The sequence below is a fragment of the Vulpes vulpes genome, chromosome 13 (genome assembly GCF_048418805.1).
Source record: "Vulpes vulpes isolate BD-2025 chromosome 13, VulVul3, whole genome shotgun sequence".
NCBI lineage: Eukaryota > Metazoa > Chordata > Mammalia > Carnivora > Canidae > Vulpes > Vulpes vulpes.
In genome coordinates, this window is record NC_132792.1 from 48,005,546 (window position 1) to 48,033,092 (window position 27,547).

A 27,547-nucleotide genomic window follows, 5' to 3' on the forward strand; every position below is an offset into this window, starting at 1 on the left:
TCAGAATTTGATTAAGGACATGTGTGTCAGGAACAGTACTTGGCACTTAAGGTTTAGAAGCAAAATAGATGTCTAACTTTGGTAAGAGCCAATTAGCAAACACAGATGACCTAATTGTATCGATCCATTTCCCTGCTATTCCCACTAGCTCATTCCATATCTTACAAACTCCTCTGCATTTTGTTTCAGCAGAGTTAAGTTCAACCTCTGTCCTCTACTTAGATAATCTTGAATACGGTCTTTTCTTTACCTATTTAATTTTTATGTTGCATTTTTTTATTGGACAGTGATGGAAACAGATAAAAAGCTAGTAAGAAAAACATTTTAAACAGGAAATACTGAGAAGTAAATGAATGGGATAATGAAAAACAGAAAGAGAGGACTATTAAAAGAGATTAATCAGGGCTGGCTTCTCTGAGGAGGGGACATGTAACCGGCGACTTGAAGGATGAGAAAGGTCCTATCAAAAGCCAGGGGAGAAAGGGAACAGAGGGAACAGAAGCACAAAGACACAAGTCAGGAAAATGGATTCAGTGAAGCAAGAAGGTTGGTCCAGGGCTACTGCCATCACTCAGACAAGAAATAGCAGCATCCTAGGCAACACTGCAGACAGGATGGAGAGGGTTAGGCAGGTTCAGGACACATTTCGGAGGCAGACTCAACTGAATTTATCACCGAGTCAGTTTAAGAAACTGGGCAGACTGCGTTATCCTTTCACAACTGGGGAAAGATTGGTAGGAAGAGTTCTAGAGGAAAATCTTGAGTTCAGTTTCGGACAAGATAGCATTTGGGAGAGCGTGAGACAATCAAGAAACACTTCCACGGGTGACCAACAGCTGCCTTACTGAGGGCAGCCCCGAAGAGAGGGCCTGCTGGGGAAGTAAGTCCTGGAGTTGTGAGCATGCTGATAGCAATAAAGCCATTAAAGAGGTGAGATGTTTTGCAGGAGTGAGTGTAGAAAGGGAAGGGAGGCTCGTCCTAGGGATTCTGGAATTGTAGAGGTCAAGGGAAGAGGAGAAGAGAGCAAAAATGTCAGGTCGGATGTGAATAGGTGACAGACCTTGATACTATGTAGCTCTAAATCTGGGCCCTGACTTCCATTTGGTATGACATTTGTATTAGTTTGCTAGGGCTGCCATAATGGAATACCACACACCAGGAGGCCTAAAGAACAAAAATTTGGGCAGCCCAGGTGGGTTGGCGGTTTAGCGCTGCCTTCAGCCCCGGGGTGTGATCCTGGAGACCTGGGATCGAGTCCCATGTCTGGCTCCCTGCATGGAGCCTGCTTCTCCCTCTGCCTGTGTCTCTGCCTCTCTCTCTCCTCAATGTGTATTCTTATGAATAAATCAAATCTTTAAAAAAAAAAAAAAGAACAAAAATTTATTTTCCCACGGTTTGGAGGCTAGGAGTTCAAGGTCAGGGTGTCAACAGGTTTCTTCTGAGGCCAATTTCTTTACCTTGCAAGATGGCTAGCTTCTTGTCTCCTCACATGGTTGTCCCTACTCTCCTCTTCTTAGAAGAACATCTGTCATAGTGGATTAGGGCTCACCAGTGTGACCTCATTTTAACTTTATCACCTCTTTAAAGACTCTCTCCCCAATATAGTCACATTGTGAGGTACTGGGGGTTAGGGCTTCAGTAGGTGAATTGTGGAAGAACATAATTAGCTTATTGGCAACATTGAACACTGTATTTAATCTTTGCAAACTGCACCTGCAAAATGCAACAGCACAGTTTCTAGCACATTGTAATAAGTCAGTGAACTTTTATTTTTAATTTTTATTTTATTTTTTTATTTTTTAAAGATTTTATTTATTCATGAGACACACACACACACACAGAGAGAGAGAGAGAGAGGCAGAGACTCAGGCAGAGGGAGAAGCAGGCTCCATGCAGGGAGCCTGATGTGGGACTCAATCCTGGGACTCTAGGAACTCTAGGATCACACCCTGGGCCAAAGGCAGGTGCTAAACCATTGAGCCACCCAGGGATCCCCAAGTCAGTGATTTTTTTTTCATAGAGCTGATACTTAAACACAGGCTTTTCCTGAATCAAAAGTTGGTGATTTTTTCCTATTGTGTTACGTTTCATCAGACATTTGTTAATTAAAATGAGCTTAATATTTTAATGCTTTAGTATATATGTTTATTTTTCTTTAGATATTTAAGATAGTATTTTAAGGGTTTATGAACATGATGATGAGAATATTTAATTAAAGATGTATAAATTCGTCTTGATTTTTATATTTGTCCTCTCTCTCTTTTTAAATTCCCTGAGTGCCAAATATGACACATGGACTGATGAATAAATATGCTATTAATGTGGCTCAAAATGATGATTCCACCCATGTATTTCATACCTTTAGGAAATAGTTCAATAATTTAACAGCCTTCTGGAAATTTAAAAATGCATGAGAAAAAGGAAATCATTTTTGTTTTTCTTAGTCGCTGCTTAAATTATCTTGTCCAATTTGCTTATTTTTTTGTTCAATACTGACTGCTGAGACATATTTGCGAGAACAAGTTGTAGCTAAGCACCCTGAACTATCTGATCTCCAAGAACCACTGTCTGCCATCAGGAACTCAATTTTACCTGTCACAGTTCAAAATGAAATGAAATGCACAAACAGACCTGTCTTGGTAATCACAAGCCTGTTTTTGTCTTAATGGTTTGGGCTTTTAGCAGAAATACCATGGCTGTAGTTGGCTCAGGTCATAAGCTGTAAAATCAAGCTGGATTTCCAAAGAAGAAAGATTCAAAGAAATGAAAAGAGATAACCACAGGGCAAGTATGATTTGTGGCAATTATGCTTTCCCAGTGTTCCTGCCACCAGCTTTCTTTTTTTACCCCCTTCCCCAGATTTTGTCTCTCTTAAAAATCCCTTCTTTCTCTTTCTGTGTGAAACTATTTGAAATTACCTGTCAAAAAAATGGCATTTCCAGAAGTCATATTCAGGCTTTTAAGGCATCTTATGTATTCTAGGATTTTATTGGAAGGAAAAACTTGTCTTTCAAGTTAAAAAAAAAAAAAAGATAGCCTTTCCTTTCTTCATAAATTGTTTTGTTCATGGGCTAATTTACTTTTTCTTTTTTGGAGGAGGGGACTTTTACGGGAGGAACCTTTGCAAGACTCATCGTAGCAGCTCTTATGACAAACTGGTTCTTAGCCTACTGAAACAAAATGGTCATAAATCAGATGTGTTAGGCACTTTCCAAGAAGGAACGAAGTCTAGGAAATATCAGGCCTTCTGTTGTTTGGAGGGATGCTATGTGGCAAGGGGCAGGTCCTCAACGTTTTAGAAAAGTGGAATAACAGTTTTGAATATTTCACAAAAATAGTTCCTACTTTAAAGCTGGTATACTTTCATGACTTTTATTCTACTCTTCATTGTACCTTTATTCTAACTTCTCAGGTTCCCTCAAAATTTAATGGGAAATGGGAATTAGTAAAGTAATTGTTTAGAGTTGCACACTCATAGTCTTTATTTTATTACTGAGGATTAAATGACACCAAGTAACTTCCCTGGAATTTAATTTAAGCTTTTTCATTTACAGAAGAAGAAACCACAACTCATTAGGTTTTGCAATATATGAGATCAATTTTCTCTAATCCCTTTAAATTCATAAAACCAGCTTCATATGAATAGACTAATACACACAAGTATTTCTTTTTATTTTCTGTCGCCGAACTTCATTAAAATATAATCTGAAGAAAATGAACAAACTTCCCAGCACAAGGAGGGAACATTTTAATGGTTTCCTTACAGACATCTTGCCAATAGTAACTACTACTAAAGCCTTCTCAGTGACTCTATCTGGCTTCCCAAATTAAACTGGATAATCACTTACTGCGTATTTTAAGTCAGGCACAATACGGGGAGTTGTGGATAATAATATCAGCAGAACATGGCTTCTAACCTCAAGGAATCTCAACCTAAATACACGGGATTATATAAAAAATATACATATGACTCTAACTTAAGCAGAATTTGAAAAATGCCAAAACAGAAATAAAAACTGCTATGAGAGCTACGGGAAGAATAAATAGAATGTGGTTGGTGGGAGACAGGTCTCAAACAAGGCTTTATGAAAGAGATGGCATTTGAAATTGGTCTTTGTAAAGGTTAAGAATTTGACAAGTGAGCGTTCAAAAAGAGGCCCTTCCAGAAGGTCAAGAAGTGGTGGTAGAAAAATGTGGAATAAGTTTGCAGAACAGTGCTCTATGAAGATTATTCCCCGTCATTAGCACAGCCTTTCTTCAGAGTACCCGTGGAAGTCATGACTGCAGAAGTTTAAGGTAGGCTAATGCACTAAATTTCCAGAGCACACTTCTCCAAGGGTGTTAGTAGAAGTAGCCTCAGAGGTACCTACAGGATCTATTTCTAACTTGTCATAAAATCTGGTGCAGGTTTCCAAATGTCAGAGTATACACAGTTGAACAGATTTATAAGCTTTGTCAAGATAATATGTGGACAAAAATCTATTTTCTTTTAGGGAATACACAGAAAACTTTAACTTTTGGAGAGAGTGTGTGTGTATAGTGGATAGGCATATACACCTACATTAAAAATGCAAAAACAGTGAGAGAAGCTGCTTAGCCTCAGTTGCATTGACAAAATAGTTGATTTACCACCAAGGACTTCAGACTTGAGGGAGGAGGTGAGTGGGAACCTAAAGAATTATGACACATTTGCAGATTTCTGGCTAATTGTGGATCAGGATCTGGGAGCTCAACACGATGCAGTGACTAAGACATTGAAAAGGTTAAAAACGATCCATCCAGCCCAGTCATGAGTTCTGGTCTCTTACTTGCTGTGAGTCAAGCTTACTGTTTCACACACTTAAAGGATAGTTACTTTAATTAAGGGAGGTATAGACAGTGAATTCTGAGAAATTCTCAAGAGAGAAAAGGGAAGGGAAAAAAAGAATTATTTTTCTGTCTTCTGGCTGAGTTAACACAGGGATTGTGATTTTGGAAGTATCTTCCTGAACGAGATGTGCTTGTTACCCTTCTCTAAGCTGTGTTCTGTTAAGAAAGATGTTTACACACAGAATTCTATAATGGCATTTAGTTTCCACTTCTGTCTTTTCATCTAGAATAAATGAAAATAATTATTCTTTTTAATTCATGATTACTTGATAAAGCTACCATGAAAATGATTTTTTTTTTTTCAAACAGCATGACACACCTGGTAAGAGAACTACTATGAAAGCAGGAGAACCAATAATCTGGCTATTTTGAAAGTCTGGCCTAGAGATAAAGTCCTGTCTGGAGCAGTGAAATGGTCTCCAAACTGGTATTCCTGGTCCCAATATAATCACATCTCCCACCCATGATATATGTTATGAGTCACTTGAAAGCATTCTTTTCACAAGATGTAAAAAATAAAACAACAACAAGCTCTTCAATTACTCCTCATGGCCTACAAGGTAACATTCAGACTCTTCAATATTCAGTACTCTCTGAAATGTGGCTCTTTCTTCAAATATTCTTTAATAATTTGTTCAACTACTCTTTCAACCATTCAGCATTTTCCAGCACTTATTCTGTGGCAAAGAAACACTCCTTGCTGTCAGAGAAACATCCTTGGATCTCTACACCAGTCTTCTGTATTAACCCAACTGGTTGCTCAATAGTTTCTCATTATAGGGTTTCGCTCAAGCTCTCCGGCTATCAACATGTTGTATCTTCTTTTAGTTGAATATTATTCATTCTTCAAGGCCAAACTCAAGCCCCTCAGCTTCCCCAATTATAAAGCCTGTGGGGTGAAACTAAATTCCATGTATTTCTGTTATTCCTTGATTATAGTCTTTTTGTATTTACACTTAATTCTTGCTTGTCAGCTTTCTCCTTTTCCTGTCACTTAGCTAATCTATCTAACTTTATTTCTGTTAACCTTTCCCTTCACAAACCAATCTCTCTATTCCATTCATCATTCTTGTCTTCCCTCTTTGAACTTAATCAAATTTGTCTTAATTTCTTGACACTGACGTTTCCAGAGTAAAGTATTCCATGAGGACTCAAGTCAAAATCCTGTAGAGTATTTCTATCTCTGTTTTAAGTGAACTCAGCCATAAATATGCAGATTTAATTCTTAGAGCTTCTTATGCATACTTCTATCTGAACGTATTATATAACAACTGACCATCCAGGGGTCTATTTTACAAGACTATGCATTTTGTAAAGGCACAGTGTTTGCAGTTACCCATTTGAAATTTTTTGAATTGAATATTATGTGGCTGTGGCAATTTCTGCTATAATATTTGTTATTACTTTTTGTAGGAAAACAAGTATCTGTATTAGAGTTTTCAAATACCTGAATATTAATATTTCAAATACCTGAATATTAATATTAGAATGTTTAGACCATTGCAGGGGTGCCTGGGTGGTGTAATTGGTTAGGTTCTGACTCTAGGTTTTGGTTCAGGCTGTGATCTCAAGGTGGTAAGATGGAGCCCTATGTTGGGCTCCACGGTGTGGACTCTGCTTAAGACTCTTTCCTCTGCCCTTCCCCCTCACTCTCTCTCTCTCAAATAAATCTTTAAAAAAAATGTTTAGACCATTATGATGGCTAGGGTTTGTCAGAAGGCACTGGAGGAAAATCACAAGGCAAAGAAGCAGCAGCAGCTTTTTTTTCCAGGTGACCACATCCTTTTCTTCTCGCACACTTGGCACTGCTGTCAGCAGCATGTGAGAGAGCCAGTGATGCTCACTGGCACCCCAGTAGAAGGGTGCCTACCCTATGTCCCTATTCCACTAACACCCCAATGAACTTCTCTGCTATCCAGTAGGCAGCAGTCACCCCGTCTCCTATGGGGGTGTGAATCTCAGCCTGAGAGAGAGGCTCTTCATTTATTCCTTCTTTGGATACTCTCAGCCACAGAGATAGTGGTTGTTCCTTACATTTCCTATTCTGATATTCTTTTGTAGCCCTTTTTTTTTTTTTTTTTTACCATTTTAAAGTAGTTTAACTCTGTATTTTACCAGTTAATAATTCCTCATATTAAATTTACTCTGTTAAAATGACTGGTGTGGTTTCTGTCTGCTGTCTCCTGACTGGACATTGCCTGTTACAACCCTGTTGTATGAGTTAGTGTTAATATTCTCCCAATTGCGTAAAAGAGAGAACCAAAGCAATGATATGATTAATTAGAGTCCAGAGTATAAACCACATCTTGTATGGCTTACCAGATATGGGTGTAAGAAATATTAGGTATTTTTGCCAATTGCTACCGCTGCCAGAAGTAGAAGCCAGGAATGTGCTACCACTACCACAAGGCCATTGAAATCTTAGCAGGCATTAGACAGAGTGTAGTGTCTTCTAAAAAGAAGATAATAATTCCATTGGACTCTCACTTTTGGAACATCCCTGGAAACAGTTTAGTGTATTTCCGTAAAGTTTCATAAGGATATTAACCAACTGGAATGCATACAAATGAAAGAAATAAGGATGGCAAAAAAAAAATCTCAAAAATGACTGTATGAAAAGGGTTGAATTAAATAAGGCTGTTTGGTCTAGAGAGGAAAGCCTTTGGGAAAGAAGGCAGCTAACTGTTTAAATATTTGAAAGGTTGTCTAGTGGCAGAGCCATTGAATTTATTCATTGTGGTCCCAGAAGGCAAAACAAGTCTTAAAGAGTAGTAATTACAAGGAACAATGTTACTGCTAAATATAACAAAGAAATAGAATAATGAGTTCCAAATATCTTGAGTGCCTAGTAGTTTTGGAAAGAAAATAGAATCATAAAAAGAAAAATACCATGACAAAACACTCTATGATCTAGTATAACACAGTGTAACAGATACATGTGCTTCAAGAAGAGCCTGAAAATCATTTGTTAAGGATTTTGTAAAAAAGAGAATTGATGCATTACATAGTTCTGGGATATCTTCCAAGTTGAAATTTCATGATTTTATTAAATAAAATTACTTCATTAAAATGTAACATTTAAGTATTCACCTACAGATTTTGGGAACATAGTGACCTGAGTCTGGCTCCTTTTCTCTTCAGCACCAATTCTGGTCTTTTTGATCAAATTGTTGCAGAATTAAAGAAGAAATAAAAATTGGACTTTCATATTATCTAGAAAGAAATAAAAAGAATGCTTCTTCCAAAACCTATGGGACACAATTGGTACTTGACTCAGAAAAAGGTATAGCTTAAATGTGTTCATTGTTAAAGACTAAAGATGAAAAAGAAAGGAATTCAGTCTTAATCTTACTAGAAAAAGAGCAACACAATAAGCCAAAATAAACTAGAGAGAGGAAATCAATATCAGGCTCTAGTCTGAAAGTCTATTAGCATAATCTGGCTCAAAAACAAATGAAAGGAGAAAAAATATTATTTTCATTAGTAGATGCTAAAGGGGTATTTGATAAAATTAAGATGCATTCCTTATAATATATTCTAAATAAAATAGTAAGAAAAGAACTACTTAAATAGATATGTGCCCAAAACAAGAAGGAATACTGAATAATTCTTCCACTCTTTATTGACTTGGTTTGGACTCTGTCAATGACTACCTGTGTACCTTCCTTCCTGTGTACCTTCATGTATAAACATGGCTTATTGTCTGTATTTTATTCTCACTGAACTGCCTTAAATGACACATTTGTAGAAGAGATCGTCTCCTTCATAATTACTATTCTTCAAAATTTTGTTTATAATTTTCTCATCTGTAGATAAACTGTAAAGATATTGTCAAATTTTCCCCACCACTATCATTTTCCTATAGTCTTTTTCAACAAACCATTTTATCCCCTTCATGAACTTCTCAGTTAAAGAACATGACTACATAGTTGTTAAACATATTTTTATAAGTTGATCCTTATGATGCTGGTATCTAGAACCAAAACAAGGACAGTAGCTACATTTATAAAATTCCGTCTGGGTTCAGTATGTGGTAAAATATATTATCTCTTGATGTCTTTCTGTTACCCTCACAAATGAAAGATGATGTAGCTGAACACAAGATTCTTATTACAATCTTTTCCCTCAAAAATATCTGTTATTGTCTTCCCAGTAGTGCATAGCAGAGAAAAAACTGAGTCCAACTTTAGTTTTTCTCTGAAAGTTAGCTTTTCTTTTCTTTTTCTCTTTTGTCATGGATACCAGTAGTTTTCTTTATATTTTAAATTGTAAAAATCTTATTTTAAAAATCAATGAATTGTATTTTATCTTTCATGTTGACTCTTTTCATGTTCTGTAAAATTGTTCTTTGTGGCAATACCTATTATTTACAGATTAAGCCCTATGAACTTTCATCTATTTCTTTTGCTTGTTCTCATTTTGCTACTTTCCTCTATTTTACTAAGGAAATATTATCAATTTTTTTTCTAGTATCACGTATTGGGTTTTTGTCCCTAGTGTAGTATCAAATATGCCATTTACTTCTTCATATGAGGCTTTATATTGAATCTGGAGTTTAAAGAGTCAACTGCTATTTTCTAGATTAGTCTCTTCTTATTACAAGCTACAAATGTTTCTTAGAGGCACTTTCCTTCTGAGCACTATTGAACTAAGTTAACAGACATTTTATTTAATATTCTTCAGTTTCTAGAGTTAAATCTTTTGTTTTTATTTTTAAATTGAGATAAAATTGGCCTATAACATTGTCTTAGTTTTAGGTGTACAGAATGATTTGATATTTTGTGAAATGATTACCGGAATTAGTTTAGTTAACATCCATCACCACACAGAGTTACAAAATTGTTTCTCTTTGTGATGAGAACTTTTAAAATCTATCCTCTTAGTAACTTTCAAATATACAGTACAGTATGATTAACTATAATCACTATGCTGTATATTGTTGCATCCCCGGGATTTACTTATCCTATACTTGGAAGTATGTACCTTTCAACCACGTATTCATTTTGAATAGAATTAAATCTTACTCAGAGGAATGAGTTCTGTGTGAGCCCTCACAATATTACTGGGCTTATCTGTAGTGAAAAATTTCTAATAAGCTTCCATGTTTTTTTCCTCATTAGTTCTTTGTTGTTTTAAGTCAATGTTCAGTGTTTACAGTCAATGTTCAGCATTTACATTATTATGACTACGTAAATATTATTTAGAGTTAAGCAATATATTATGATTACATTTCCTTCTTATACAAATTGTTGTTTACTTGGCCTTTATGATGGCTTCACTTTTTCATCCTTACTGGAGATCTCTATTGTCCTGCTGTAACTCAGATGGCTCCTCTCAGGGTCTATAAAAAAATGACCATCCTGGTACTTCTCTTCACTAGTGACTTGGGGAGTTTTCTCTTTCTTGTGTTAGACCTTTCATTTATGTATTTATTTACTTATTTATGTATTGGTTTTATTCAATGATTTGGGTGAAACAAGCATCAGTAGATTTCTTAGAAAGGATTTGTTAATTCTTAGATTTTTGAAAATACAGTTGATTCTTATTCGTGGGTTCTGTATTTGTGAATTTGCAAGGATTACCTATAACCCTCAAATCAATGTTTGCAGTGCTTTTATAGTCATTCACAGATATGCACAAAGTGGCAAAAATTTTGAGTTGCTGAAGCAGCATATTTGACTGCTCAAATATACTCTCAGCAACTGAGACTGAGGTGATGTGCTGGTTTCTTTGTTCAGATATGACACTGCAAATAAGTATACTTTTCGTGGTCTACTTAGTGCTACATTTTTAATTTTTTTTTTTGCATTTTTGTGCTTTTTGTTGGTGATTTTCCTGTTTGCAATGGTCTCTAAACAGAATGCAGAAGCGCTGCCTAGTATTCCTAAGCACAAAAGGCTGTGGTGTGCCTTGGGGAGAAAATACATGTTAAATGAGTTTCCTTCAGGATGAGTTATAGTGCTGTTGGTCATGAATCCAATGTTAATGATTCAACTATATGTATGAAATAAACTGTCTTTAAACGGAAACACACTAAACAAGGCTATGTAGTAAGTGGTTAACAAAAATGTTGTAACCAGAAGCTCATGAGAACCTAATCCTGTATATTTCCTAGGAGAATGGCTCAGTATTCGCTAATGAAGTGGCTGAAGTGACTTTACAGAATAGAACTACCACAAAAATACAAGAATGGAGTGGATCTTCCCCTATCTTCATGCTTGACTGATAATGTGTTTGGCGGGACTAACAGTCTAGTTGAATATCATTTTCTCTCAGAATTTGTAGGGCATTATCGCATTGTCTGCAAGTTCCTAATGTTGAGAAATGTGATGTCATTTTGATTCTGAGTCTTTGTATGTGGCTTTTACTCCTCTGCTTGAAAGTTTAGGGTCTTTTTTAAAAAAGATTTTATTTATATATTTGAGAGAGACAGAGAAAGAGAGCTCTTGTGCATGAACAGGGGAAGGGGAGGGACAGAGGGAGAGAGAAGCAGACTCCCTAGACCCTGAGATCATGACCTGAGTCAAAGGCAGACACTTAAGCAACTGAGCCACTCAGGTGTCTGTTTTAAGATCTTATCTATAGTAATCAATCTACCTAAGTGTAGAACATCTTTCATTCACTGCGCTGAGCATAATTCTATTTGAAAACTTGTATGTTACAGTTAGGACATTATCTTGCATTACTTATTTGATTATGTCCTCTGTTTTCTCTTTGTGAAACAAGTATTACTAGATATTGATCTCTGGAAGTAAGCCTTGAATTATTTTTAAATCTTTTATTTACTATTTTCCATCTCTGTCTTTGTGCTCTTTTTATATTCTAGACTTTCACTGAATTTTTCATGTCTGTTATGCTTCATATTTATAAGAATTTTTTTGTTGTCCATATATTCCTTTTTAATAATACACTTTTTATATAGTTATATTTTTCTATCTCTAGGGATATTATTTATAGGTTTTTAAGGGCTTTTAAGGGCTTTATTTTTTTGCTTGTTTAGTTTTATACTCCTTATATTTCCTCTACTGAGGAGTTCTGATTTTCTCTGGGGTTTTTTCTTTCATGTTAGAATAGTTTGTCAAATATCTGATGATCATTTGCTGGTAGGTCGTAATTCAAAGCATGGTACTAAAAACATGAATGGAAGGTGTGTGTGTGTGCATGCATCCACATATATGCAGGACTTGTCAACTACAGGGTCTACTGGGGTGTGATGGAGCAAGGTCCTAAGGGTTTACTGGGATTGTAAAATGTCATTATCTCCAGATCTTCTGGGATGGTCAGTTTTCTGAGATGACAGACTGCTAAGTCTTAAAGAGAAATTTCATTCTGGTCTAATGTTGAAAAATAATAGCATCATAGGGTTGCCCTAAGTTTTCCAAAGGCCATTAAGATACAGGTGGGGTTTCCCCCCCAATTGTGAAGAGTTGGATTGCAGTGTTAGGAATTTATGTAATTTCTGTTTTTTTTTTTTTTTTACAGATTTTATTTATTTATTCATGAGACACACAGAGAGAGAGGCAGAGACATAGGCAGAGGGAGAAGCAGGCTCCATTGCAGGGAGCCTGATGCGGGACTCGATCTCAGGACCCCAGGGTCACGGCCTGAGCCAAAGGCAGATGCTCAACCACTGAGCCATCCAGGTGCCCCCCCTTTTTTTTCATTTTTTTTTTTGTGGGGCAGATCCATGCTGGAGTCACATCCCTTCCCTGAGCCCAACACTTCACCTCAGTGAACATTTCACATATACTAACTTTCCTCCTCATGGTGGAATCTCTTGCAAAAGCAAAGGGAGTAGCTGGAGATCAAACATGAAAACATAAGCTCCTTTTTGAAGGCATGCCTTTTTTTTTTTAAATGGAGATATGGGAAGAGAAAGAGAAGAGAGGGGAACTGGGGAGGTACTAAGGGGTGTAGGAAGTAGGAGATTGCCAAGAGGAAGAGAAGAAGAGAGTAGAAGGAAAAGGATGAGAGAGAGAAGGAGGAGACAAAAGAACAGAAAGAGGGAAGGAGAGGAAAGAGGAGGCAGGAGAGGGGGAGAAAGGGGTGGCACTGAAGAAGGTTGAACATGAACTTTTTCAGACTCCTGTGATGTGGCTACTGGTTCATTTGCCAGTTATGTCATTCAGTGTCACTTCTAAGATACCTCTGGTGCAGCCAAATGGTACTACTCGCTACTTCCACAACAGAAACTGAACCTGTCTCGTTGTGTCCCATCATGACTTTTCATTCATAACTTGTCTTTTAAGAATTATCAAGTATTGTCTCACATCACAAATACTTGCTTATTTTTATTTTATCTTCTTTAGCAGATTAGAATTGCCAACCCATGCCTTGTATTAGATACCAGCTTCTTTGTTTTTATCCTCTTCATGAGATGTATGGTCCTTAAAGGCAAAAACTTAGTCTTGCCCACAATTTCTCAATTATTGTAGTGAAGTATCAGCCTTTTATCTTAAAATTTCCCATTCATCACAGACTGATAATTTCATAAAATACAAGACTGTACACTTAGATGTTGAAGTGGCATAGAAATGCAATAGAAGTTTCTAAACGCTTTCTCTTACTTTTTGTATTTCAGTAGTCACACTGGTAAAAAAAAACAAACAGTCATGGACTGGCACCATTTTACTGAGTCTGCTATGAAAAACACTGCTCCAGGCTACCTTTGTACCTTGCTTTGCACCTAGCAATAGGATTCCAAAGAATTTTGTACTGAATAAATTAATTCTTATACAAATATAATTAAATTGATATTTAGAAATCAAGATAAAGATCCTGGATCTTGATTAGAATGAAATGGCATCTTAATATCGACTTCTTGCTTTTAACCCTTGGTTTGTACTTTGAATGTTTAAATGTTAAGCAATTAGCAATTTCCCCAAAAATAATGTGAATTGCAGAATATTTTCAATACATTCAACACTTAACTCTAAATAATTTAGTGCCACCCTTCATCTGTCATTGTCAAAGGTAAAGGTTTACTTTACTAAATTCTCCACCAATGGTAATTTGGTGTTGTGATCTTTGTGATATGGAAAGAAAACTCAATATTCAATCACAGTAATAGGAAACTATTTCTGTCTAGTAGGCTGGTTTTCAAACAGCAGCTGACATTGTTATCACATAATATTTTGCACACACACTTAGAGTGCCCTTCAGATAATGAATTGATGCACTTAATGCAATTAGACAGCTGTTCATTGTACAAAGGGCAGCAATGCTATCAAATTTTTTTCTCAGGAGCTTCAAACTAAACCCTGGTGACTGAAGAAAATTAGGAATGAATGCCTTTCTTTATTGGGAAGCCCTCTAATCTTTGACTTGGTGGTCTGACATGGTGACCTGACACGAGAATAACGTTGACAATCAAAGGCCCATGATTAAGGAACACATTTTAAAAAATAACTTCTTTAGAGAGCCTCACTTTTTAAAAGGCCTTCAAGATTTTTAGCATCCAACTGGGTGATAACATACACTTTACTGAAATACCACTTGTATGATATGATAATTTAACCAAGATCTGGGAGAAATATCTCATCAAGTGTTTCATCTTTTTTATGCTTTCATTATAATCAAGGGTTGTCTACTGTTGAGTTAAACCAGAGGCACTGTAATATTATTTTGAAGTTGAATATGGCCTGCAGGTTCTAATGGTAAGTTTTGAATGTGATCTAATTAAAATTTCACCAAAGAAATGATGTATCTAAAAACATGAAACATTTAGGGGTTGATTTTTCATTTTGATATTTTCCTTAGTTGGCATGCCAAAATACAGCTCTTCGATGCATTTTTCCCCGATAAGCTCCTAAAGCGTAAGTGATGTCTGGCTTTTGCTAATATTTGGTAGCTATCGATTATACTGTGATAACTGATTTGTTCTGCAGAGTTAAGTAGGGAATCTTCTGAATCAAAAGTATTCTGTACTTTGAAAATGTCATTAAAAGTGTTGAAAAGGTCATATTTTGAGATTGATGAAAAAAAGATCAGTCATTTTTGGCTGGATGAACAGAATTTAATTGGGAAGTGAGGCTTTAAAACTTTTGCCAGCACTTTCATAATGTAAATTTGCGATTCACACTGCCTCTGGAAGCAATAAATAACTCTTTATGTACATGATTATTTTCCTGAATAATTAAAGCTATTGTGTGGATATTCATGATGATTCAGATGAATATAAAACAGAGAAGACAGAAGTATTAGTTTGAATGAAATTGACAGCTCTTTCAGCAAAATCCCAAGGATGGACTCCATTCCAAAATGACTACTGATGTGCTGTGTGTCTTTATGGAGTTTACATCACATCTCTGTGTCTTAGTGTTCCAGTATTAGAAAACTTATAATATCTATATTCTCTATATGAGAATCAGTATAGATTCACTGAACAACAGAAAATAAAGGCTAATCAATACTTTGAATCCTTTACGAAGAGCTAACACTGCCAAGAAATTATTTAGGTAAGCAAGTATGATTCTGTTACAAAGCCCACTTTAGGTATATTTAAAAATAGGAAAAAGTTTTTTTTAAAAGATTTATTTATTTATTTGTTTGAGAGAGAGAGTGAGTGAGAGAGTGCAAGAGGAGGATTAGAGGGACAGAGAGAGAGAGAGAGTCTCAATCACACTCCATGCTGAGTGCAGAGCCCTACTGGTGGCACTATCTTAGGACCCTGAGATTACCACCTGAGCTGAAACCAAGAGTCCAATGCTTAACTGACTGAGGCACCCAGGTGCCCTGGAAAAAGAGTTTATTATCTTCAAGTAAAGTCAATTAGTTTTCTTTCCTTGGAGATGGACTGATTTTAACTGAGTGAAATAAAGAACTTTATTTATTTTGAACATTTAATTCTAGTGAGTGTTTTTTTTTTTAAAGATTTTTATCTATTCATTCATGAGGGACACAGAGAGAGAGGCAGAGACATAGACAGAGGGAGAAGCAGGCTCCTTGCAGGGAGCCTGATGTGGGACTCAGTCCCCACACCAGGATCACACCCTAAGCCAAAGGCAGACACTCAACCGCTGAGCCACCCAGGCATCCCTTAGTGAGTATCTTCAGGACAGATTTTAAAAGTATATGAAATGGAGATCTTACTTCCAACTGAATCAATCATGTAGTATTTCTACATATGACATCTAAATAATCTGAGCCACCATTTGTATTTTATTCATATATACATCCAATACACATATCTTTTATTGGTCAGATTATATGCTTAATGGAGCATGACACTTCTTCCCAATGGAGCTTGACACTTTAAAAACTCATGTTTCTCAAAAACAGTGCTGATGGTAACAAGGAAATCATGGTAATTGTGTAAGTTAATATACCTGTCAGAGCTTTAATTGTTTTAAATTTGATTCCATAACATCATATAAGATTAGTTCTTCTCATGAGTGAGATTTTAGGTATGACAAGTTTAATTATTTATTTTCTTATGTATGGGTATTTGGTGTCTACAAATTAGTTTGGCTAATTTAAAATTATATGATATTAAGTGATCATAAATCCTTTGTAGTTTTTTTTTTTCCCTTTGTAGTTTTTAAAGGACTTCTCATTAGGCTTGCCTTTTTAAAATAATTAAGTGGTTTAGGATTGCTATGACTAAGAGTTTAGAGGATATGGTGAAATTATTTAGCCAATTATTTTTTAAGTTACAATTTTAACAGCATTTTTATCTTAAATGGACATACAGCGTGTATGACATTAGATTTGTTATTGAGTTGAATAGATTTAATGGTTGAATCTCTCTCGTTCTTTCTTTCTCTCTCTATATATATACGATAAGTGGACTTTTAAATACCTTAATTCATTATGATCAAAGATCTCATCCAAATTTTGAGGGGGGAGGTTGCCTAGGATATATAAAAATACCAATTCTCAAAGTAAAACTGATACGAACTGTGACATTTGGCTTAATGTGACACTTTATTATATGAATGAATTAGACAGTAGTGGAAGTGCTGATAACACTCTTTTGAAATATCATCAGCTATAAAGTCCTGCACCACTGCTTTCTTTATAAGCAGAACTTAAATAAATCTATTTAATGATCCTATGTATTTTCTTCCCTCTAAGTAACACTATACTCCTGCCTGCTATAATCTGCAATTACTTTCTTTTCCCCGAGGAGAACATTTCACTGAAGAAATAAAAGTCGTTTCAGTCACCATGAGTCTCTCTGCTTCCTAGGACATTTTCAAATGGTAAGGACTGTTTTTGATGACTCTCCTCTATTTTATTATTGGAGAGTAATGAATTCTTGCTCCTTAAAAATGTGTTCTGGAACCCATGCATTCAAGACACCACTGTCAAAATATATACATACATGATTGATGACCCAATTTATTGGTGATATTGTATATGCTATCACAGTGCAGTTTAAATGATTTTGACAAGTACAGAAGAGTGGCATTGACAGGTGCAGAAATAAATAATGGGTTTAAGCTTTCAAATGTTTTTACAGCATTTCCCTGAGTGGCAGGTTGATAAATTAAAATTACAGTTGTAGCATCAGGCCTGAGAGCACAACTGCTTTAGATTACAAAAATAGCGCCGTGGAAACTTTGTGTACTCTCCAGAGAAGCAGCCTGGAGGGCCTTAGGAAAAAATGAAACAGTGCCGTTGCTAAAGGAATCATTAATTTTGTGGTAGCACTGTCTGAGTCTAAACAAATAAAAAAAATAGATTTTTAGAAGAGGAAAATTGGCTTTATCCCCTTATCACTTTCTCCCTAGAGACTCACAGAAAATCGAAGCCACATCATCAAGAGATAGGCACTGAGTTGGCCATTAGTAGTTTCAGGATGTCCGATGGGTGTATTTAAGAGCTGAGGGACAGTTTCTTGTTAACCTTCCCTTAGTTTTGATGCTACACCTGGATTTTAGCTTGTCCTACTCTCACCATGATTCCACAAAGTTCAGCTGAAAAACCCCTAAGTCATCACTCCATCACTCACTGATTCTAAAACTCTCCCCAAAATGTTATTTTCATCAGGCATTTCCTTTCTATTATTTTTCATTACAGATCTTAGTAAATGAAAATTTTATATATTTAAGGTGTACGACATGACTTTATATATGTGCCTTTATGTCATTTCATTCACTGGGAAATGATTGCCTTAATGAAAGCTAATTAACATATCCATCACCTCACCTAGTTACCTTTTTTTTTTTTTTACAATGACACGATCTGCTTTTAAAGCAAATTTCAAGTATACATTACAGTATTAGCTACAGTCATGTTCTGATTCCTGTAACTTATTCATGTTCCATAACTGAAACTTTGCTTTGCTAATTCTCCAACTCCTAGGCAACCACCATTCTACTCCCTGTTTCTGAGTTCAGCTAGTTTAGCTCCCACCTGTAAGTGAGATCATGCAGTATTTGTGTATCTATGTCTGGCATCTGACTTATTTCACTTAGCATAATGCCCTTCAGGTTCATCCATGTTGTCACAAATGGCAGGATTTCCTTCTTTTTAAAGGCTGGGCAATATTCTGTTATATAGCAATATATAATATTTCATATATATAACATTTTCTTTATCCATTCATCTGTTAATGGACACGGAGGTGTTCTTTGCTATGATAAATAATGCTACTATGAACATGGGAACACAGATATCTTTTCACATTAGTGTTTTCATTTCCTTTGTATAAATACTCAGAAGTGGAATTGCTGAATTATATGGTAGTTCTATTTTTATTTTTTTGAGGAACCTTCACACTGTTTTCTGTAGAGGCTGCACCAATTTTCATTCTCCCCAACAGTGCACAAAGGTTCCCTTTTCTACACATCATCATCAGCATTTATTATCTTTGGTCTTTTTGATAATAGCCACTGTAACAAGTGTAAGGTGATTTTGTTCTGCTTAAGTCATGGGTCTTTTCAAGTCATGCCTGAACTATTGCAAAAGCCTTCTAAACGCCTTCACTATGACCTCACTTTGGATATCATTACTCTTCGGTTAAAAACCAGACAAGCAAACATACAACATGCAATGACTCTACTGAATCCACAGAATGAAAAGGAAGCTCATCCTATTCCCTCTCTCAATTTTGTATTGAATTCTTTTTTTTTTTTTTTTTTGTATTGAATTCTTAATCTCACCTTGAGGATTAACTCAGGTCCTACTTTTTGTCTAGAAAAATTACCTGACAATCTGGCCATTTCCTTCAACCTCTCAGTTCTTAAGATAAACTCTTAATTCCTGAATGATTTTATAGCAGTCATATAATTCTTTTTTATGTTTTGATGTTCCACTGAAACCATCCCTAAATTGGTATTGCCTTCCCTTTTTCATGCTCTTATTATTAAAGTTTTTAGTATTGTGTGTGATGTTTCTATAAATCTAAGTACCTTCTGGAATTGTCTTCCTGTCTTAATGCTATTTTACTTTTTCTTATCTATCTTCCTCAAAAATCTCCCCCGTAAGGCAGGCCTTCATTCCTGTGCTGATTTCACTCTCTTTTGGACTTTTATGCCCAGAATTCACCTGCATTACCAGGATTTGGATATTCAGGTATTTGGGATTCAATTAATTGACACTTCTGTCATTTGGTGGGACTTACTCCTTTAGGAAAAAGGTATTAATATAATGTAATTATTCCACAGGATATTGATAGTAATTGGTATTTATTTCCTGTTTACTAGATGTCAGACACAGTTTTAAGCACTTTGCAATATTATCTCATTCAAAACAGCCTTAAGAGTAAGTTATTACCTCAGGTGAGGAGATGAGGCTCAGAAGAGTTAAACAAATTGCCCAAGGCACCCAGCTAGGAAGTAACTAGCTTGAATGGAATTCAAACCAAGGAAACCAAGTTACAGAATTTAAGCTCTTAGGCGTCCCTGGGTGGCTCAGTCAGTTAAGAGTATGACTTTTTCAGGGTCATGATCTCAGGGTCCTGGGATAGAGCCCCTGAGGTAAGCTCCTTGCTTAGCAGAGAGGCTGGTTCTCCCTCTCCTTGTTCCCCCCGCCCTTCCCCTGCTCATACTCTCTCTTTCAAATAAATAAATAAAATCTTTAAAAAGAGAGAGAATTTAAGCTCTTAAAATAGGTAGCTAACACTATAACAATGTATACTATCTATTAGTAAATATAAGGTCTCATACAAAACCTGGACAAAGTAAAATAACATAAGTACTGGACCTAGTAAGAGTGTCAAGATTTAATAATGTCTTCATACCAACAGCAGAAGTATATTGAAGATCCAAATTCAGTTAGAAGACTGGAAATAAAAGGGGAAAATATCTCTCAAGCAAAATTATTTTTAAAAATATAGCTACTAGCAATTATGTGAAGACCAATTTTAGATGTAAAGTGAGCTTTGCTGTCCTGGCAGTGTTCGTTCCCTCTTGTTTGGACTTAGTAGAATGGGTCCACTGTGTCTTAGGGGATATAGGGGATCCAGGCTTGCCTGGGCCTTGATTAGCTCACTCACTGAGCCTTGATAGAGATAAATATAGTAATTCTATTTTTATCCTTGATTTGTTTTGACTGTCTCTCAGACAAGCTTGAGAAATAATAATTCTGAGGTTTATCAGTATTATCTTAAAATTATTATGATTATTTATTTATTTATTTATTTAGAGAGCAAGGGGAGGGGCAGAGTGAGAGTGAGAGAGAGAACTCAAGCAGACTCCTGGTTGAGTGTGAAGCCCAATGTGGGTTTGATCCTTGGACCCTGAGATCATGACCTGAGCTGAAATCAAGAGTTAGACACGTTATTAACCAACTAAGCCACCCAGGCACCCCTTAGTTACTTAAATTATCCAAATACAGTGAAAAAAGTCTGAACAATTTTTTTTTACCCACGTGATAAATAATCCTTCTTATAATAAAGCTACTCGTGCAAAAATTCATCTTCTGAAATACTGGTATGAACCAAAATTTCGATTCCAAAATACAACTGACTCATATTTAAAGTCTTTTAAAAGGTCAACTTCATGCTGAAGAAGTAAGAAGAAATAATTCACATGGAAAATTTCATTTAGTGCCTTGAGTATATTTTTAAAGCGGCTCAGTGTCTGCAAAGTGTCAACAGTCACTTGTACTTGAAGAGAACTCATGCATTGTCTTGACATGCCCTTTTATGCTGTGAATCTTAAACGTCAAAGAACAGGAGCTTCCTTTCCTCTCATCTGTATTTTTCATTAAAAAGCTGTAAAAGCTTTTTCAAGGCAGGACTGGTTTTAAACTAAGATTTGTATCTTAGAATCTTAATTGAGATGATCACTTGGTTCTTGTTCACTTTCTTAAATGCAAACTTGATGCCTGTTTTCTCCCAGCTTATTTCCAAAATCAGACTCTATCTGATGCCACATAAAAGGAAACATTTGTCAGAAGAGTTTTCTTAATTGCTCTAAAATGGAACGTTTTGCGAGTGAGTAGACTATCACACACTTAGTATTCTTGCAACATGCAAGCCTAAGCTCCACGCTAAAAAACAAGTTTGCTTAACTGATGTGTTTTACTGTTGGGTGAGCGAGAGGGGAAAGAATTTTAATTTTTAAATCTATTATTTAAATTTATTTTACTTAAAATACAAATACTTTTGTATCATATATTTAATAAATGTAATGTATGTAATAAGTATATTATTATTTAATAGAGTATTTATTAAATATTTACATTATATTGTTTAATAATGTAAATATTTAATTAATTTCTAGCCTTTGGTCTGGGTAAACATCAGAAGGAGTCTTGATGCACCTGAGCATAGGTAGTGAGCTCCTTGTGTACCACGGAGGCTTCCATGGCATATCATCTGGTCTCTTTACATGTATTCTGGTCTCTGATGAGTGAACCTCAAGACAGTTCTAGATCAATGTGTCTACCTCCACCATATGCATCCCAAACAGGGAAAGACTGTGGGAAGTTATATTTCAAAGATTTTCTGCAAACATTCTAAGGACTGAAGATGTCTGTGAGAACAATCTGTGTATGTCTGTAAGAGAAGGAGTCAGGAGAATGCAACCATGATGAGACAGTGGTTTCCAGGCTTGGCTCAACAGCCTTGGAAAACACTGCATTTATTGGCCTAACCCTGGGTAAACAGAATCAGACTCTGGGATAAGCCTTCCTGCCTCACTCTAGGTTAAGGTTTGGGTTTTTTTTGTTTTTTGTTTTTCCTAATGACGTTATTTTATTAATCATTTACTGGTGCGTATGAAAGAAAGCTCCTTTCATATCAATCTTCGGTTGACGTTCTGAGATCTGAGGTTTCACTTAACCTCCTTTTACAATTCCCTAATCTTTTTCCATAAGCAAATATTTCCTATGTTATAACTTTGTGACAAATTTTTCCCCTGGTATATTCAGATTGAATTTACGTTGTGACATTTAATATTTTTATATCATAATGAATTAGTATAGCACATTTACGAAAGGAAGAATTTTGATCCCTAATGTATATTAAGAAGAGATATATTTTTAAATTTTTTCAATATTTCTTTCCATTAAAAAACTTTAATGACAATTATTAGTTTTCATCATTAAAATACAAAACAATTATCTGTACTCATCTTTGTTTGATAGCTTATTCCATTCCCAATTTTTGTTTTTTTTTCTCTCCATTATGAAAACAGCTTTTAGTTTCCATGTGTAACTCAAAGAAGGCCCTGTTAAAGTGGAGTTAAAGTGGAGTTTCATTCTCTGAACTACTTCAGAGCTCTCTGATTGACTCTTTGGAATGTTATAAGTGACTGTACCTTCCATATCTGTAATAAAAGCTAACACTGACAAGCAATTATGTACCAAAAACAGTCGTAAATACTTGATCTAAATTTTCTTATTTATTTTTAAGAGATTTTATTTATTTATTTGAGAAAGAGAGAGAGCACCAATGCACATGCACATGGGGGGGGGGGATGTTGAGGGAGAAGCAGAACCCTGCTGAGCAGGGAGCCTGATGTGGGGGTTGATCCCAGGACCTTAGGATCATGACCTGAGCCAAAGGCAGACCCTTAACTGACTGAGCCACCCAGGCGCCTCGAATTTATCTAATTTAATCTCCATATCACAAATAAGAACCCAAAGCTTGAGGGTTCAAGTAATTGCCTAAACCAATACACATAGCTTGTAAGTGTCTGAGCCTACAAAGGCAAAAGCAACTTCTAGAAGTACATATTAACAAGTGCTTTAAGACACTGGCAGGGAATGGACTGAAGTATGCAATATTTAGAATTGATCTACTCATTAATATGATTTTTTATTGCACACAGAATTAAAGTTATAATGTCAGGTGTGCAGGGTCCTAGAAAAACTCAGTGTTATGGACTGACAGGTCAACTCATACCAAAGACTATATACCATGCATTAATTCCTTTTAAGCGACAGAATTAAAAGTCACAAATTTGAATAATAGTTCTCTATATTAGACTACCTTTGCCCAATAGTCTCATATGTGTCCATTATGTTCACTCTCAAGGTCAGGAGAGAGACTCATCCAAACTTTAGACAATTTTATTTAAAATAATTTTCTTGGAGGAAAATGATGAAGTGTATAATAAAGTATCCCGTCTACAGAACCATTTGGGTTGCATGTTTTATCCCACTTAACTTTTAATACCTATTTAAGGGACAGCAGTATTTTCCTACTGCCATGCCAGTTTTCCCATTTCAGGCATTTGCTGAGTTATATGTCATTCTTGTTTGGAAACTTTTTTCAGGTCTATAATACAGAGTTTTAAGATACTGATAAGTTTAAAACAAAGATTACTTAGAGTCTGCCCTTGTAAAAGAGAGGTACAAAGTAAAAAATGAATTCTATTTCAAAGAAGTTGGGAGAACAGGAAATGCTGCAGAGAAACTGCATTAAGTGAGGCATGAAGAGAAGCTATTTCAGCCCTCTTGACTTGAGGGCAGGACACATATGCATTCAAAATAAAAGATCTCTTCAGGCTTAAAGGTTTTTAACAATAGGAGCTGATGATCAATGAAGGAAAGAAGCATGCTCTAACGATTTTTTTTGGACCAGATCACCTTGACCTTTAATTTTTTTCATAAAATCCTCTAATAAATGCATCTACTCCATTTTCTCTCCCAGCATCCCTAACAATTATTTTGATTCTCATGATTCAAATAGTTTTCTCAAATGCTTTTATGAGGAGTAGAAAGTGGAAAGGGAACCATATTGCTCAAGGAGTGACAGAAATATTCAAGGATTGTGAATAAAAGTCATAGAAGAAAACTAATGTGGTCATTTAAAAATCTACCCCATCCCAAGTTTCTGGTCATTAACCATGGATATAATGGTTGCCTATATGTGATTTTTCCCCCCATCAACTATGGAATGATTGCCTTTAAGCTACAGTATCTTCCGGAACTTTTTGAAACTTTATAACATCAACCATAATGCTCAGTATGCAAAAGTGCCCTAACGAGACATTTTAATATGTTAGTCAAAGGATTATTTGCTAATATCAATAAAAACAGCTTTGCTGACTCTTAATTAGCAAAATATAATAGTACAAGTCTATTCTTGTCAACAATATATTATTATTAGAACATGTATTGTGACTCAGAATGCTACCAGAGGAGGCAGGTGTTGGTTTTACTCAATTAGCTTCATGGCTCTCAGCTCTACATTCAGAAGAGTGATCAATGTGCGTGGAGTGGAGAAATAAAAGTGAAATGAGAGAAAAGGAGAAAGAGACAGACATAGATTTTGAAGATTTAGGAAAAAGGGGAGAAGAAATACTAGGTTAGATTAAGAGAAAGTAATAAAAAATGACTAGATTTAGGAAAAAAGGGAGAAGAAACACTAGGTTAGATCAAGAGAAACAGTAAAAAAGTAAAAAAAAAAAATTACTAGAGCCTAAGAATAGTGAAGTTGCGGTACAGAGGAATTAGTAAAACCAATCTGAGCGTTAACCTTACAGGGTGAGAATATAGAAAATTACTTGTATGCCTCATTTGGCTTTTGTAGAGGATACGGGCTGTTGTATGCATTCATTCATCTGCTGAATTTCCAAGGTCATCAAAGAGCTTGGTGAACATTTTGGTGAAGTCTTTATAAAACACAGACAGCAATACTGCTGAGGATATAACGCATCCAATGATATGGGATGACTTTGAAAATGGAATTATGTGACTGCAAATACCATCCCAGAAGACCTTGTTAAAAATCAATTACAGAACTGTGATTTAAAATCTTTAGACATATACTCACCCAACAGACAGGAAAGGCTCCTTTGACTCGAGTCTATGAAAAAAAATATGAAAAATGAATTGTAATATAACAATTTGCTATATACTTAAAATTGCTCTCATAGGAATCTGACAAAATTATTATACTTGTTTGGATGAAAATGCATACTTTAGCACTAATAAAAAGGTATACATAATATATGAAGATCTAATCTGGACTAATTTAAATTCCAGAGAGTTGGAATGGGAATGTAGTATTTAAATGACACATTAAGATAATAATACTGTTAGTCTAATTCTGATTTGCACTCTCTGTACCTTCTTTTTTACCATAATTTGAAGAAGCTTTGATATATCTATTTGTAGTTGTTGTAACAGTAAAGAAATTTATAATGTATTTAGTTACATATTGGCTGAGTAATTTATTTCCAGTAAATTTTCTGTAACAGAGAAGTAGCATGACATTCACGGTCATATACCAGCAGCAGCTTGTCTGGGGGTGAGTCTGAAGGAGTCAGGTCATACATTAGGATCTTAATGCCTTTTCTTAATGTCTTCTGAGAACCTGGTATTTTTTTGTACCTCCTAACATATTAAAGAAGAATTCTAATTCTGAAGCCTGTGATTAGTTGTGGCATCTTGAGCAAGCAACTTAAAAAACTTTCTGGGGCTTACTTTTTTCATTGTAAAATAGGCTAAGAATGCTTCCAGTTAATTTTATTTCATAAATTAACTTATTTGCAAAAAGCAAATCAGTCAGGAAACTTTTGACTTCTAAATATTTCCTAATTAATAATTAAGGAAGGGCAGCCCGGGTGGCTCAGCGGTTTAGCGCTGCCGTCAGCCCAGGGTGTGATCCTGGAGACCCAGGATCGAGTCCCACATTGGGCTCCCTCTGCCTGTGTCTCTGCCTCTCTTTCTCTCTGTATTTCTCATGAATAAAATAAATAAAATCTTTAAAAAAATAATTAGGGGATTCCCGGGTGGCTCAGCATTTCAGTGCCTGCCTTTGGCCCAGGGGTGATCCTGGAGTCCCAGGATCGAATCCTGTGTAGGGCTTCCTGCGTGGAGCCTGCTTTTCCCTCTGCCTGTCTCTCTGCCTCTCTCTCTCTCTCTATGTCTATCATGAATAAATAAATAAAATCTTAAAAAAAAAATAAAAAATAAAAAAATAATTAAGGAAACCAGTTGGTAGCTGTCTATTGGCCACTTCATTTTTATATGTTTCTTAACATATGATTATGCTTTAAATGTAAGCAAATATTAAAGACATTTTTATCTGAACCCTGGTGTTTAAGGTTATGCAATGAGCACTTAGATGCAACTGATGAATCACTAAATTCTTATATGTTATATGCACTTATATGTTATATGCACTAAATTCTTATATGTTATATGCAACTGATGAATCACTAAATTCTTCCTCTGAATCTAATTTAAAAAAAGCTCAGAGTTTAGAAATGTACATTTGTGCAATCTTTCCCTTTTCTGAACTCCTATTTTATTTGCACCTCCCTGTAAATTATTTGCCATACTGTGTGTTTGTTGTACCCATGTATTTGTGATATGAATAGCAAACAGATCTGGGGGAAAAAGGTTGAAGATAAATAGCGAAATATATTTGGATATGCTTGTTTTATAAGACATGACCAGCGCTAAGTGATCAAAAGAAGTTACCTTGAAGAAATGAGGGGGGTTCTACATAGTGTGATGCAGGGGACCATTTGCTTATTTGGTTCATCATGACGACATCACTTCTCCTTTACTTTCTCATCAGCAACACTTAATAAATCATTTGCTGCTGCCTACAGTGCCCTCCTAGCCTCTCACTGCTGCCCGATTTTAGTGGCAGTGACTAACCCAGTAAAAGAAACACTTAATATCTGACTCCTCTCTCTTTTTCATCTTCCACATCTCAATTAGCAATGTCCTGTCAACTTCTCCTTTATGTGACTTTCACATCTCCCTCCACACTCTATTCCCAGGCTAATTCTCATTACTCACCCCAGCCTAGCTGGTCTCTCCAAATGTACATTCATTGTTCACAGTTGCTCCAACTTCACACGGTTTCCCACTAAAGCTCCCTTCACTCATATCATTTGTTTAAGGACTGCATGGTCCTGCTTTCATTGAAGGTATCATGAACAATATGCATAAAAGAAAGATCCACTATTTTGCCTTTTCTGTATGATCACTGAAACACTGAGTCCAGAATGAAGTAGTATTTACTTACTGATTTTCCTTCTCTTCTCCTGAAGGCTTCAGACAAGCCATTGTTGGATTGAAGCATATAGGGGCATACGTTGCCCCAATGACACCAGGGATTAATATGGTCAGTCCTACTAACTAGTTAATTGTCTGTTTCCTCTTTTTACCACTTCACTCACTTCAACTATTTCCTCCCAAATTTTCAATAGAAGAATTCAGGGGAAAATTCAAAATTTTTAAAAATGATACTGGATTGAGATTCTGACTGACATTCTATAAACCAAGGGTTGGCAACTGGGGGTTGGTCTACTGGGCAGTT

General features: G+C 35.7%; 1 protein-coding gene across 30 annotated transcripts in view; it reads right to left on the reverse strand.

Moving 5' to 3' along the window:
• Window positions 1-27,547, reverse strand: part of RALYL (RALY RNA binding protein like) — a 698,808-nt gene that overhangs the window by 88,617 nt on the left and 582,644 nt on the right. For all 30 annotated transcript variants that reach the window (XM_072734401.1, XM_072734392.1, XM_072734397.1 and 27 more), the window contains one exon: window positions 25,043-25,075. In XM_072734401.1, the coding sequence (XP_072590502.1) occupies window positions 25,043-25,075 (33 nt within the window). The remainder of the gene's footprint in view (window positions 1-25,042; window positions 25,076-27,547) is intronic.